The 17,216-nt window shown below is 20.0% G+C and overlaps 2 protein-coding genes across 2 annotated transcripts in view; both read left to right on the forward strand.

Annotated features, from left to right (window-relative positions):
• PRSY57_1355600 (DnaJ protein, putative) overlaps window positions 1-943 on the forward strand; it is a gene marked incomplete at both ends in the record, with an annotated part of 1,615 nt that extends 672 nt beyond the window's left edge. The window contains 5 exons of the mRNA XM_020115218.1: window positions 61-218; window positions 326-471; window positions 566-615; window positions 754-793; window positions 919-943. Of these exons, the coding sequence (XP_019970141.1) occupies window positions 61-218; window positions 326-471; window positions 566-615; window positions 754-793; window positions 919-943 (419 nt within the window). The remainder of the gene's footprint in view (window positions 1-60; window positions 219-325; window positions 472-565; window positions 616-753; window positions 794-918) is intronic.
• A 3,200-nt stretch (window positions 944-4,143) lies between these two features.
• On the forward strand, window positions 4,144-16,341 carry PRSY57_1355700 (serine/threonine protein kinase, putative; the record flags this gene model as incomplete). The annotated part of the gene is made up of 1 exon (XM_012909479.2): window positions 4,144-16,341. The coding sequence occupies one exon, from the start codon at window positions 4,144-4,146 to the stop codon at window positions 16,339-16,341; it is 12,198 nt and encodes a 4,065-aa protein (XP_012764933.2).
• Between the last annotated feature and the right edge of the window lie 875 nt (window positions 16,342-17,216).

The raw sequence follows: 17,216 nt of genomic DNA on the forward strand, positions 1-17,216 counted from the left end.
ATTTACGAATATTTCTGTTTGTTTATATATATTTAATTTTTTTTTTTTTTTTTTTTATAGATACTTCTTTCTATAATGAAAATAGTTACACAAAGAACTATAGAACTGAAGACATGAAAAAAGGCCAAGGTTTTACAAACGATTTTAGTGATTTTCATCGTGCATTTTATGAAGAAGTTCATAGAATGAGAGAGAATGAAAGAAATGAACAAAATAGAGTAAACCAAAAATTCTAACATTTTAAATTGTTAAAAAAACATATATATGTATATATATATATATATATATATATATATTTATAATATATATCTTTTTCTCTTTTTAGAGATACTCAAACAATAATTACAGCTATTCTTATGATATATTTAATAAATACCCACGAGAATTTTTTTACATAAATTTAATTTTTAAATTATTTCCTCTATTCGTCGTCCCTTTTTTATTTCTCTTTGTGGTTTATAAACAATATATGTAATATTATAAATGAAAGAAAAATGATATTAAAAGTATTAATATACATAGATTTTTAAACTTACCACTTTTTTTTTCTTTTTTTTTTTTACAGATTAAAAAGTCATTTTAAAGAAAAGCCTATATTAATATACGATGCATATGGTAATTTTATTGTTTTTATTTTTTTTTTGGGGAAAATATAGTACATTATGATATCCATTACATTTCGTCTTAAAATATGTATATATATATATATATATATATATATATATATAATATATTTTTTTATTTTTTAAACAGGCAGAGCTTTTTTAGTAGACATACATGGACGAAAGTTCAGGTAAATAATGAATATATATATTTCTTTTAATAAAAATATATAAGTTGGACGATCATATATTTTTTTTGAAAATTATGAATATTTATATATATTTATTTCTTTTGTCTTTTTTTTTTTTTTTATAGAGCTTCTGAATTTGATAAATACTAATTCTTTACTCATGAAATTATATTATATAAACTTTTTAGTATCTAAAATAAAAAAATAAATATATATGTATATATATATTTATGCAAGCATCCCTCTTTTTTTTTTTTTTTTTTTTTTTTTTCCTTATATAATATTTTTGTATTATTTAGCCTTTCTTTTTTTTTAACAATATATTTATGGATATCACATAAATATATTTATTTATTTATTTATTTATTTATTATTTATTTATTTATTTATTATTTATTTATTTATTTATTTTTTTATTTTTTTAATTAATATTTTAAATATTACATACCAATTGTATCGTATTTTTATATATTAATATTTTATATTGAATGCTCATATATTAGTTATACACTTATATGTTTAATATAAACAATGATTGTTTCTTTTTCCCTTTTTGTTTTTTTTCCTTTTTTTTTTTATAAATATTATTATAATGTTTTAATTTTTTTGTATATACTATATTTTTCTAAAATGCTTATATGAAATATGTATATATAATCACCATATGTTTATATATACATATAAATTGTATAATATTGTAATTTATATGTTATTTAATTTTCTTTTTTAAATGTGCATATGATAGTTATATAGATAAAATGATGTATATATTTATTATATAAATATATTAAGATATACACCCAGATATATGGTGTTTTAATTTTATAGAATTTTTATTGAATTTGTATATACATATATATATATATATATAATAACATTTTGTCATATTCCTATTTATTTATAATTTTATGTTATTTTATTTATTATTTTTTTTTTAATTATTATTTACCCATTATCTATGTTATTAAAATAATGGAATGTAAATATTTTTTTTTTTTTTTTTTTGATTTTATTTCTATTTTGACTAAGAAAACAAGTAAAAATTAAAAGAATTAAAAAATAGTATAAAATTATAATGATAATAAGTGAGTGAAAAAAAAGAATATATCTACTTTGGTTAAGATTGTGTAGAATCATTTATTTTATAAATAATATTTTACAACGTTACATATAGAATTAAAAATGGGGTTGTATAAGTCTTTGTACATATATATATTCTACAGAACTTTTTCTTTCTATAAATTTAAGAAATATGTATATGAATATAAAACAATATAGAATGTGATAATATATATATATATATATATATATGTATAAAAGTACAATAATTAAAATATGAACAAAGAAGAAAACTGAAATTAATAAAGAAATAAAAACATTATTAATTTATATATATATATATATATATATATATATATATTTGTAACATCATGTTATGTAGAAAAGACATTTTACTATAAAAGTGATTTTTTATTTGTTTAAACCTTTGGTAACAAATACTGTTTATCAAAATAGACAACATATAATTTAAAATTATTAAATAAAAGCAATATGTCTACATAACATGTATATATTTATATATATGTATATATACAATACCCCCTTTGTCATATTATTGAAACCACGGGAAAAAGTGCACATGTATGCACATATTTGCATATGTGGAAATTTTATATAAAATTATGAGGAAAAAAAAAAAAAAAACCTTTTTCATAGTCTATGTAATAAATATTATACTTATATAAATAAATTGTTACAATCAAATTAATAGAAGACATTTTTAATATTTTTTTTTTTTATGTTCCTGTATATTTTTTTTTTTTTGGTTACTGTGTTAATTAGAATCCTCAAATATATGTAACAGTCAAAATTATGAACATTATAATATTTTTTTTTTTTTTCGTTTTTTATGAAGTTGTTTTTATATATATGCACACAATGTACAAGTATACAGTGTCATGAAATATGTATATTTATTATATATAAATGTATGAATCTTATAATGTGAATAGTTTATTGTCCTGCTTAACGTCTATATATGATGAAAAATCAAAAAGTAAAAATAAATAATATAAAATAAAATGAAAGAGGAAATTTTGAAACCTGTAAAGAATGAAAAAGAAAAACCAAAATGTTTTTCCACAATTACAATTTATATTTATATATAATAATGAAAAGTTTTACTTTTTTTTTTTTTCTTTCTTTTTCCTTTTTCATTTTGATTTGATTTGATTTGATTTTTTTTTTTTTTTTTTATATTGCGTTTTAAAATGTTTTATACATTTGTAGAAAAACCTATGACATCATATATATATATATATATATATATTTTAATAAATAATAAATTTGCAGATTATATATATATATTTACCAGTTAATGCGCTCTATGTGAATTTTTTTTTTTTTTTGTTAATATAAAAAACATTGATTTATTTAATGTTAATTTATAATATAGATATATGTTTATATTATATTTATGTGTTCTTATGTCTATATATATCTATAAATATATATTTGTATATTTACTTTTGTTCTTTTGTTTGTCTATTTTGTTTTAGAACGAAACGATTGTTTCTAGGAAAAATAAATGAAGTAGTTATACTTAATATACAAAATGAATTATTAGATAAATAAAATATTTAATTATTTTACGATATATATTTCTTGAAGCCATATATAAAATGTATATTATTACTATTATAATTTTTAATACATAAAATATATAATGGATTCTAGATTGTAAAGGACATTTACGATTAATGTGCATAGATTTTTTGTAATCACTGTATTAACAAAATATTTATTAGATATATTTATAAATATATATATATATATATATATATATATATATATATATATATATATATATATATATATATAATTATATATGTATTGTTTTTTTTCTTTTTCATTATTTCATCTAAGATATATATTGATCAATATATATCTATATTCCCACCCACTGGTTGGCATTTTTTTATGACTATATATATTTTTTTTTTTTCCCCATCTTTCAAAATTATATATTCATACATACTTTCATTTCGATGTATATCTCTTTGTTGTGTTTCCTTTTTTTAATTATTCGAATTCTTAACATAAGTATATATATATGTATTAACATATTTACCCTTTTTTTCATTTCATTGTTATTAATATATGAAGAGTATCATATATATAAATATTATTATTTATATATATTTTTCATATGTTTTATTTATACAACGTATTAAGTATTTTTTGAAAAAAGGGTAAAAAAGCATACATATATATATATACATAATATCTATATAGAGCAGTAACCTCAGGATATAGAAAAGAAGGTTTACAGTAGCATGCAGAATATTAATATGAAGGATTATTATATGGATAAGATTAAAAAGAATATTAATGAAATAAAGAAGTATCAAAATATAAATATATTAGAAAAAACAAATGAAACTGATAATGCATTTTTTTATGAAAATAAAAATGTTACGTTGAAATATAATGAAGAAAAGAAATATAAAAAGACAGAGGATATAATCAGTAATATATCAACGGATAAAAAGGATATTAAAAATAATAACTGTAATAATATATCTAATGATGAATATGTGAGAATAAAAAATGGACCTGAAAATAATTATGTCTCATATAACAATAACAAAATAATTAATAATGATAATGAAAAATATGACAATATATATAATAATTATGGTTCGGTCATACATAAATTAAATGTACATGATATGAATAATATACCTAATCAAAACTATAATAATAATGTTGTTATTTCCACAAGGAAAAATAAAAATGATGTAATATATAATAATGATAAATATAATATATCATATAACACAAATAGTTTTATAGATACAAAAGAAAATATGAATATTAATAACGATGTAGGAACAAAATATCATTTGGATAATAATAATAATAATAATAATAATAATAATGGATATATTATAAATGAAAACATAAATTACGATATAGAAAATAAAATGACAAATACTTTAAATGATATAAATAAATGTGTTCATGTAAATCGAAATGATTTTTCATATTATCTTAATATAAAAGATGGGAATAAGATTGAAGATGATAATGCAACTTATACACATTATATAAATAATTGTAATATTCATCAATATCATAATACTACTAATAATACATTTTATAAAAAGAAATGTGATGAACAATATTATGATAAGTGTGAAAGTGGAACTCGTATAAACAAAATTAATGAAAAATATATAAATGAACATTTTAATAATAATGGAAGTGATGAAGACAATATTTATTTTCATAAACTCTTATCTCATAAAAATAGCAATGAAAAAAAATATGTTTTTCAAGAAAAAATAGAAAAAAGAAATGATGATAAATATAAATATTGTTATAAAGATATATCATCATATATGGTCAATAGAGAAAATTATAATGGTAATAAAGATTTACATATATTGAATAATTATTATGAAATGAAAAATAACTTACTCAGCAATAAAAAAAATATATATATAATTAATAGTAATGATCAAAAAAGGGATTTGAGCTTACAAAATAAGGAGGATGAAAAAATAGACGTAGTAAAAGAAAATTGCGTACAAACTTTTGATAATAAGAAAGAAAAAAAAAATATATATATATACGAACAATCATTTAATAATAATAATAATAATAAACATTTTGATTTGAACGGAAATGAATGTGTACATAAAAATGACGAGCAAATAAAAAGGAGTACATATATCCAAGATAATACACAGCATATATATAACGATATGTGTGAAAAGCAAATTCATTATGAAATAAAAAAAAATAATCAGAATAATGTATTAATAAATGATAATGCTGTGCATGCAGAAGAAGATATATGTGTAAAAAATTCATATCCAATATCTTTATTATCATCACATGATATTACTTTATCTAGAAAGGTTAAAGAATATTTTTCAGACTCCGAAAATATTAATTCACAAAGTGATCAATGTGATGAACTTAAAAAGAAAAATTTTATAGGAAAACACATAATAAATAAAAACGAAATTAATGATAATAGACCTATTGAATTTGCACAAGTGGAAAAAAATAATTTGGAAAATAAATATTTACATTATCCAAATGTTTTTTATACAAATGACAAAATAAATGATAAAACTTTACAAGAAGAGGTAAATGAAAATTGTATTAAAAAAAAAATTATTTGTGATAAAATTAAAGGAATTGAAAAACTTAAAGAGCCAACAAACTCTATATTATTGAATAAAAATAATAAGTATGATATATGTGAAGAAAATAAAATGGGAAATAATAACTCACACGTTATAAAAAATATATACAACAAAGAAAAAAAATCTTTTAATGAGGAAGACAAAGGTATAATACAAAATGAAAATGCAAATTTATATTATAATTATAATAAACAATTTCCAAATTCAGAAGAAAATTTCCATAATGAACATAAAAAACAATATAATATACCAAGAAATAATACCTTACGCTTATTAGATGAACAAAAAGAAAGTGACCAAAAGAATGACAAAAAAAATAGCGAGAATGAAGAAGAATGCAAATTTCCTTCATTTTCCAATTTTATGTCATATGAAGAAAAATACAAAAATGATAATATAATGCCATATATTAATAAGGCATCTAATGATTTGGGAAATTCAAACGAACTAACAAATTTGAACAAAGGACAAGCTCACAAGAATTCTATATATGAAAAGGTTAATATAAATAATGATAAGGTAAAAAAGAACAACTTACATTCAATAAATGATAAGAAAATTAAAATAAATAAAACTTTTATGAATGAAAAGGATATGAAAGGAAATAATACAAAAAAATATAATAAAGAAAAAAGGGATAATAATAAAAGAAATGAAAATGATAATGAAAAAAAAAATATATATATAAATGGGAATAAAAATATATTTTTATCAAATAAGAATTCTGAAAAAGTTCATTTAGATAATTATGATCATAATAATTTAGGAAGAAAAAAAAGGAGTTGTACCATTAATGATAATATAAATTTATCTGAAAAAAAACAATTAGAAAAAGAATTGGATGTATATTTAAAAATTGAGGGATTCTTATTATCATCATCAGCCAAGTCATCGGTATCTTTACCATCAAATTTATCAAATACATATTGGGGACAAAGAAATCTAAATGAAGAAACTAATTTATCTAATGTACTAAAGAAGCAATTTTCTAGTAATAATGAGAGGAAAAGGAGTACAATATTGACAACGGAATATTCCAACAAAATTGTAAACTATGAAATATCATCTAGTAGTATAGGTACATATGATAATTATGAAATTCAACAAGTATTTGATGAAATGTTAAACAATAGATGTACAGAAAGGGAATATTCCAAAAAGGTTAATTTGGAATATATGGACGATAAGGATAATGCATTTTCTTCATCGAATCGTATGACTGATATGTCAAAAAAAATAAGTAAAATTTTTAATAAAAATGGTAGTATAAATGATAAAATAAATGATAATATAAATGATAACATAAATGATAGCATAAATGATAACATAAATGATAATATAAATGATAATATAAATGATAACATAAATGATAACATAAATGATAACATAAATGATAACATAAATGATAACATAAATGATAACATAAATGATAATATAAATGATAACAATAAGGAAAATATAAGAGATAGCAATAATGATAATACAAATGACAACAATAAGGAAAATATAAGAGATAGCAATAATGATAATACATATAACAACAATCATTATAATAATATTAATAGTAAGAACAGTTGTGATAAGGTTGTTAAAAATCAAAATAAACAATTAGACCATTGTATATCTAAAAAACATAATTCCTTACTTATAGATTTAATGAAAAAAAAGAATAGAAAAAGAATGAGAAGTAGTCAAAATAATTTTCAAAAAAAACTGGATAAAGTATTCGATTTAGTTGTTCTCCCTAAATCAGAAAAGGAACGTAATTTAATCGATAAAATTATTTACTGTCTAGATCCTTCATATGTAAATAACACACTGGATGAAGAGACAAAATGGAAACAAAAATTGAAATATATGCAAGAAAAATTTTTAGAATCAATACTTTGTATATCTTATCCAAATGATTTGTGGACAGAATCAACCTTTGAAGCTTATTTGGAATCATTAAATTTTAATTCATTATTAGATGATACATTTATAAAATATGAAAAAGATCTTAATATCAATTTGTTTCATCCAGAAGAAGAAATTTTTTCTGATCCAGGAAATATTGGAGAAGGAGGTTTTGGAATTGTAACGAAAATGCGATTTTTAACATTCCCTCAATATTATGCTATAAAAAAAATATCAAAAGATCATATAATAAAATCTCAAGCAGCTGGACAAGCATATTTAGAAGCAAAATATCATTCTGTTTTGAGTCATGTAAATATAATAAAAATGTATGGTTGTATGCAAGATGAAGAATATATATATCATGTATTAGAATTTTGTTCCAAAGGGAGTATTTATTCTATATCTAAAAACTTTAAAAAAAGAAGAATTCCAGATGAATTGGCATATAAATATTTTTGTCATGTAGTTAATGGATTATATTATTTAAATCAAATGGGTATATTTCATAGAGATATAAAAATGGAAAATGTTTTAGTTGATCATAAAGATAATGCTAAATTATCTGATTTTGGTTTGTCTGCTATGATATTAGGTAAAAAAAGTCATTCTTCATTATGTGGAACACTAGTTTATTTTTCTCCAGAAATTACAAGTGGTACTGGATATGATTGGAGATCTGATATTTGGTCACTTGGTGTTTTGTTATATGAAATGTTAGTTGGAGATGTTCCTTTTGATGGGACAAAAACTCAAATAGTTGAATCCATATTTTCATGTAATTTGAAATTCCCAGATTTTGTAAACCCTTTAGCTATAGATTTAATTAAAAAGACATTAGTTGTTGATGTAAATAAAAGAATAAGACTATGTGAATTGTCTTCTGATCCTTGGATGCAAGAAATGTGGAAATTAAGTTTTCAAAAAAATTTAAATACTAACCAAAATATTAATCATCTTAAAAAGGAAGATAAAAATGATTTTAATTTCATAAGTAATTTAATAAAAAAACAATGCTTTATAAATAGTAGTCTCAATGCTTCTTTAAATTTTGACAAATTAAAGAAAGGGAAAAAAACATACAAACATTTCATACATAGGAATTCAAAGGATGATATGTATTCTTTGATTGTGGAAACACAACAAAGATTAGCTGATTATTTAGAATTGGATGATTCCTATATGAGTGACAAAATTGATTCTACATCTGATACAATTAGTGAATACGATTCCAATAAGTATACATCTCCTTTTTACAATCTTTCGAATAAGGAAAAAAAATCTAAATCTATTTCGGGTACAACTATAAGAAATGAATTTGGGAAGAAAAATAAAAATAAGTTAAATGAATATAACACTATAAGTGATCCTGTTATATGCAAAGTTGTAAAAGAAAAACACCTAAATAACTCTTTTAAAAAGAAAGAAGGGGAACTTATTAAGAACGAAAAAATAACAGAATCTAAAGATTTAAAAAAAAAAAAAAAAAAAAAAAATGAATGTGATATAACAAATCGCGAAAATATATATAATTCTATAAAAGAAAAATTTAGCGACTCCAATAAAGATAACACTTTTGTGAACAAAAATGATGATCAAATAAAAAATGTTTTATCGAATGGAATGGCCATTAAATATAGTGATACTTATTCCCAAATAAATGATCAATTGGATATTACAAAAATGGATACAATTGATAATGACAATTTTGAAAAAAAACCCAAAGAGAAAAATCAAAATGATTCAATTGAACCAAATAATATTTATATGGAGAAAAAAACAGTTGTAGATATGAAAAATGGAGATAGCATTTCAATTATATACAATAATAATTTAAAAAAAGAAGAAGATATAAAAAAGAATGTCGAAGTACATAATAATATGAATGAGAAAATTTATTGTGAAAACATTTTAAAAAATGGTACTACCGAAAAACAACATACACATATAATGGAAAAAACTGATAAAAACAGTAATAAGGAATTAAAAGACGTTTTTCAAAAAATGGTTGATTCATCATGTGAAAAAACAAAAGTAGATGATAATATTGATAAGTGTCATGTATTAAGAAATATTCCAACATTATATATGTCTTCCTTTTCTGGATCTTTGGAAAATATTAATAAGATGACAAATGAAAAGATTGATATTGATACGAAAAATAGTGAAGAGGATTTAAAAATGGAAGAAAAATTAAAAACAGTGAATACAAAGGTGAGTACAAATAATAATGAATATATAATGAATAAGATAAAAACCAAAGAAATAAATAATAATAATAATAATAATGATGAAAATTTAACGAATATAAAATATGAAAAGAATCACATTAATAATGATGTATCACAAAATAATTTTGTTGAAGAAATAAATAAATCATATATACCAATCTGTGTTCATAAAGAATGTTCAACTGATTTAATAAAACAAAATAAATGTTCTAAAATAAATTTAAAATTAAAGGATATTTATTTTGATGAGAAGATAAGAAAAGATCAACATGGTGGAGATTTAAAATTTACAGATGGAAAAGGAGATGAACAGAAGAACGACACACAAATAAATTTGAAAAACGATGAATTAATAAAGATAGCAAATGTAGAAGAAAAGAAGATTGAAAAAAAAAATAATGATCAAAACAAGTTATCAAGTGATGTGAATACTGAAATATTAAGAAAATATATTTCTGATGTAAAGAACTATCTATTAATAAAGCCATCGCTTAATAAAAATAATGGAATTAATAACAATAATAATAATAATAATAATAATAATGAATATATTAATGAGGAAAAGAAAGATAACATCAATGAAAAGAATGACATAAGCAAAGATAAGAAAATCCAAAGTAACAATGAAACACAAAAGGAGCCTTTATTTTCGAAACTATTGAACAAAGCATTTGGGAAAAAATATACACATGAAAAAAATTATAAAAATGATAATGTTGTTGCAGATATACATAAATGTAGTGATTCTCATATATTATATAAAGGAATAGGAGAATGTAATAAGAATGGAAATATCATTAAAGAATGTGAAAATAAAAATGTTGAGAAAATAGATGAAAACACAAGTATGTATGATAAATATATCGAAAAAATAAATAAATTATATTTGAATATAAAAAATAAGAAATTTATATATGACCTGGAAAATATGAAAAATGGAGGATCTGATGAGAATTTTAATAAATGTAATGATAATAATCATAATAATAAGGATCATATAATATGTAACAATGCATATACGGATAATCTCCATATGAACAATAATAATGTTGATATGAATGAAAATTGTGTGTATAAAGGTTTGAATTATAAAATAGATAAATCTAAAGACCTACATAATAATAATAATAATAATAATAATGATAATATTTTAAATGATTATAATTATAATTGTAATTATAATTATATACATGGATATAAAGTGGATACATCTAAATGTTATAATGATATGAATAAGAAAAATGAAAAGCATTATTACATAAATAATCCTTATTTTCATGAAGAGACACATAATAACAATATAAATAATTTATATAATTCTAATGAATATCATAAGAATGTACAAAATACATCTCAAAAGAATATCCCCAGATTAGGGAATACATTATATAATAAATTCAATTATGAAAAGTATATAGACGACAAGTTGGTAGATTTGGAAGAGAAAAGAATATGTAAAGCAAATTCCTGTTCTTTATATAAAGAAAATAAAAAAAAAGAACAGACATTAGTAGAATTAAAACAAGAAATTGTTGGTGATAAGAAGTTAATAAGTACAACAAGGATAACACCTGACTTTATTTCTGTTGATAAAAAATATATGAATTCCAGTAATAGCGATAATGGAGATTTTATTATTGGACAAAAGAATAAATTAAATTGCAAAAATGGAGAAGAAGAACAAGATGATTATACGAATAATTTTATACTTAGTTCTTCTAATTCAGATTTCTCAAATGAGAGAAAAAATAAAAATGTAGAAAAATATAAGAGTGTCAAATCGAACAATGCACATTTGAATAATAATTTTAATGAATACGTACAATATGGAAAAGGAAATAAAGAAAATAGTTTTAGTTATATTGAAAATAATATAATAAGTAATAATGATATGGATACATATGAAAAAATCGAATTTAATAATAAAAATAAAAAAGGATCATGTAATAATGAGAATAATGTTATATCTTTTAAGCCTTTATCCTTTAACAATAAAGTAACATTTATGGCATTGGAAAATTATAATGATATGGAAAATATGCATAATGTTAATAAAAATCAAAATATGTCTGATATACAAATAAACCATAAAAATTTATTGAATGGAAATAAAAGAATATCTTATGAATTATCCAATTTAGAGTCAATAAAAAAAATAAATAAAAATGATGTCAGTAATAATTTAAATTATATTAAAGAACATTCTCCTTCTTTTAATTCAACTACGAAAGGTAATAAACACAGTAGTTTTACATATAACGCAAGAAATAAAGTTAATAATGTTGTTAAAAATAATAAAAGAAGTGTATCTACGAATAGGCGTTATTTAATAATAAATAATAATAATAATAATAATAATATGAAAGTAGGAAATCCAAACATGTATAAAAAGGGTTTATCATATAAAGTTCCACCATGTAACACTAATTATAGAGAACTGAATAAAAATAATCTCCCAAGTGAAACTCAAAAAAGAACGCTTTTAAGGGATTATATAAAGAATAATGATAAAATGTATACAAAAGATAAACAAAAAATGAATATAAAATGTGATTTAAAATATAACCAGAAAAGTATGATAAAAGAGAAACAAAAAATAAATATAAAGAATAACTTAAAAAGTGATGCTAAAGGTACTGGAAAAAAATTGTGTTCTCATAAATTGCAAAATGCGGAAAAAAAATCAAATGATAAAATTAGTACAAATATTAAAGTTTCTAATTGTTTGAATAAAAGTTTGAAAGTTAAAAATTTGAACAATTTACAGAAAGGTATAAATGTATTACAAAAGAATGACAAACATACGGAAAAAGAACAGAACAATATTGTTGATTATAAATTGAATTTATTAGATAATAAAATAGATACATACAAAAATACAAAGAAGGAAGAAAATATTGATGAAAAAAGTTACCTTAACGATGATTCTTCAATAAATGATCGAAAAATAAATCATCATTATAATGATAAATCAGCCTTAAATAAAAATAAGGAAATTGATGTTTATAATAAAAGGGAAGATAATAATATAAATGAAAATCAAAATGAATATGATAATAAAAATTTATTAATATATCAACAAAATGATGATCAAAATATAGTACAAGTTGAAAAAACACAAAATGATTTAATATTAAATAATAAAAAAGTTAACAATACAATTATAAAACGACATAATTCAAACTCTATTAATATGAAAGAAAAAATGTCCAAAATAAATGAAACTAAAAATATAAATGAAAACATTAATAACTCAAAAAATATCTCAAAATTAAGTGAAACAAATAACAAAATGGATAATATGGAAACGAGAAAAAATACTATTTCTGTGCAAGATGTGATTAAAAATAATTTAGATAATCTACAAAAGAATAGAAAAATGTTACTTCCAAACAATTTAAAAAATTCAAAAGTAAAACAATATTTAAAAAGCAAAATAGAAAAAATAAAAATGCAAAATGATTATAATTTATTATACAATACCATGGATAATCAAAATGGTATTAATAAAAAATCTAAAATTTTAGACATATATAATAAGGAATGTAATTCTAAAGATATCTTAAACTTACAAAATGTTCATCATACCAAAAGATCAACAAGTGAATTTTTACAAGCTCCCAATTCAAAAACATTTAATAATACAAATCAAGATTTACAAAATGTTAAAACGGTAAGAAATGTAACATATACATCAACTAATAATTTGGGACATAATATGAAACCTACCACTTTACCAACATATATAAACAAAGATCAGATACAAAAACATAAAAATGAGGAAAGGAAAAAAAATATAATAAGAAATAATGAAAAAATATCAAGGAGTAAAAGTGAAGGAATAAAACATTTAAGGCTTTCTTCTTCAGATAGTGATTTATCGTGTTATTTAGATTCTTTTAAAAATACATTTCAAGACAAAATTAATAATATGACAAAAAAAATTAAAGGAGATGAAAATCGTGATGAAATACCCATGCAAAATATTAATGGAAATTATATAGAAAAAAATATTATACAAAAGAGGGAATGTTTAAACAGTAATATCAACAAAAATACAGTTAGTAATAATAAAAATAAATTTAATACAAAAAATAAATTATATACAAATGTTGTATCTAAAAAAAACCTAAATTTTTCTAATGTAAAAAGTAAGATAGACACAAATATTCATAAAAAATCTAATAATATGGAAGAGAATATATTAAATAAGAAGAATAGTAATGTAACGTTTAATGAATATAACAGAAGAACAAAAAGTGCCAAAATTTTTAATAAGTCGGATAGTTTATTAAATACAACAATTAATACATACAAAAATTCTTCTATAACAAATAATATGAAAATTTCAAAAAATGTTGTAAAGAATAAAGTGATATCTTCATCTAAGAGAGATAATTCTGTAAAATTGAATGCAAAGTTTTCAGAATATAAAAGGTCCCCTATGAAAGGAAAAGATTCTGTGCACATAGAAAGTGAGGATATAAAATATGAAGAAGAATTACAAAAGAAATTGTTATTATTAAATAAAGATGATACATATAAGAAGGGAGAAAAGAAATATGCTTCTAAAAATGATGATAAGGAGGAAAATGTTCATTTGATTATTGAAAATTATGTTGATAGGAATGATAAATTAGATGCTGTTAAAGAAGTTGAAGAAATGGATAAGAATAGAAAAGAAAATGATAATAAAAAAGGAATAGATGATAATGAAAAGAAAAGAAGTGATGATGAAAAAAAAAGAAGTGATATTGAAAAGAAAAGAAGTGATAATGAAAAGAAAAGAAGTGATAATGAAAAGAGAATAAATGATGATAAAAAAAAAATAAATGATAATAATAATGAAGAATATAATGTTAATAATAATAATAATAATAAAGTATATTGTGATTATAATAATAAAGTATATTATAATAATAATAATTATAGTGATGAAAAAAATAATGATAATTGTGATTATTATTGCAGGGATGATACACATGAACTTGATAAGCACAATAAAAACAATGTTAAAAATATACATTATACAACTAATAGGGATGGTAATAATAATAAGGATATATCTTCTAATAATAATAATTTCGAAGAAAAAGATAATAAGATGAATAATACTCATGAAAAATACTATAAAACTCTACCTAGTCGAACTAAGTATTATAAAGATTCGGATACGATGTTTGATGAAGAAGAATTAAATATCATTGAAGGACATATTATGAAACATGTTTCTTTTGAAAATTTAGAAGGTGTTATTTCTAGTTCAGATACAACAAATAATAGTAACAAAATTAAAAGAAATTATACTTTTAGTAATATTAGATATAAGAATCATACAAAGAATACATTAAGTGTTGAAAGAAATTACTCAACTTTACCTAACATGAATATTGATCAAATGAATACTTATGGAAAATTACCAAAAGAAGAAAATAATAAAAATTCAGGTGCGCATGTGTTTATAAAAAATGGTTATTATCTTGAAAAACAAAATATAAAGCAAAACAATAATACTAAGGATATTATGAAAGATAAAAAGAATATATGTAATCAATCTATACAAAAATATTTGAATGGTGGTAGAAATTTAAATAATATAAATAATATAAGAAATAAGGAAAATACGAAATCTACTATATCACCTTATCAATATAATAAACGTTTACAGAGTGAACAAAACGTTACTATAAGAAGTAGTTATAATCGTCAGATAAGTCAAACAATGAATTATCAATACAACAAAAGAAATAACTCTCATGTAAAAAATAAAAATGTGATCAATATTATTAGTGGTAAAATACCAGCTATGTCAAATATTCAAAAAGATACATTATTGACACAAAATAAGAATGTGACAAAACCTGTATCCCAAAAATATATTAGAACATATACTCTTAATACATATGGTATGAATAATCTAAGTAATAAGAGTGCTGAATGCATGAAACAAATAAATAATACATATAATAATAATAATAATAATAATAATAATGAGAGGATAGAAAAAAATAATAGTACATTATTTATGGTAAATCATCAAAAAATTCATTCACTTAACAATAACACAGAAAATATCAATATGATAAATAAACAGCAAAGATTAGGTACAGAATTTATAAAGTCTAATAACAGAGAAAAATTAAATGGCAACTTCAATTTAAAAAGAAATGTTAGTGCTACAATTTTAAATAAGACAACATAAAGTTGTTATAAATATGAGATATATTTATATGAAAACGTTATAATCGCTAATTATAAAAGAGTAAATAAAATTGTTAACAAACATAGTTATCTAATACATAGGAAAAAAAAAAAAAAAAAAAATAGTATAAGTAATACAACTGAAAAGTTAAGTATATACAAATTAAATAGTATTAAGCATATTAATAAACTTACATGAAAAAATAATTTTTATTGATTAATAAATATGATTTCAAATTTAGGAAGAATCATAATGATCCTTTAAAAAAATTCAAAAGGCTCTGTAAATAAATATAGCCAAGAGGATTATTAAAAGTTTTTCCTACATATCAAATTAATAATATGAAAAAATGAATTAATAAACATTTTTTTGTCATTAAAAATAAACACCCTAAAACAATTTAATATACATATAACCATATAGATTTGTTTATCTATTTCATATAAATTTGGACACTTTTGGTGAACAAAAGTTCAAATGAATAATTAAATGATTATTTATAACTCATATATTCAAAACCACGAAAAGCTCGTGGTTCAATGATACATATAAATATATATATATATATATATATATTTATTTATTTATTTATTTAGATAATTCTTTTTTTTTTTTTTTCTTAATTATATATAATTTTATACAGTGTTATACCTATAATTCAATAGCTTTTTTTTTTTTTTTATTTATATATTTTTTATATGATTAACATTAAAATATGATTTATGGTTATTTTATGTTATGATATAAATTATTATGTGTTATATATTTAATAAGAAACAAAAAAAAAAAAGAAAAAAAAACATTCCTTTTAATATATTTATGAGGAATGAATCAGAATATTATAACATAAGTGAATAAAAATAATTATAAGCAAT

Source organism: Plasmodium reichenowi, chromosome 13 (genome assembly GCF_001601855.1).
Source record: "Plasmodium reichenowi strain SY57 chromosome 13, whole genome shotgun sequence".
Classification (NCBI taxonomy): domain Eukaryota; phylum Apicomplexa; class Aconoidasida; order Haemosporida; family Plasmodiidae; genus Plasmodium; species Plasmodium reichenowi.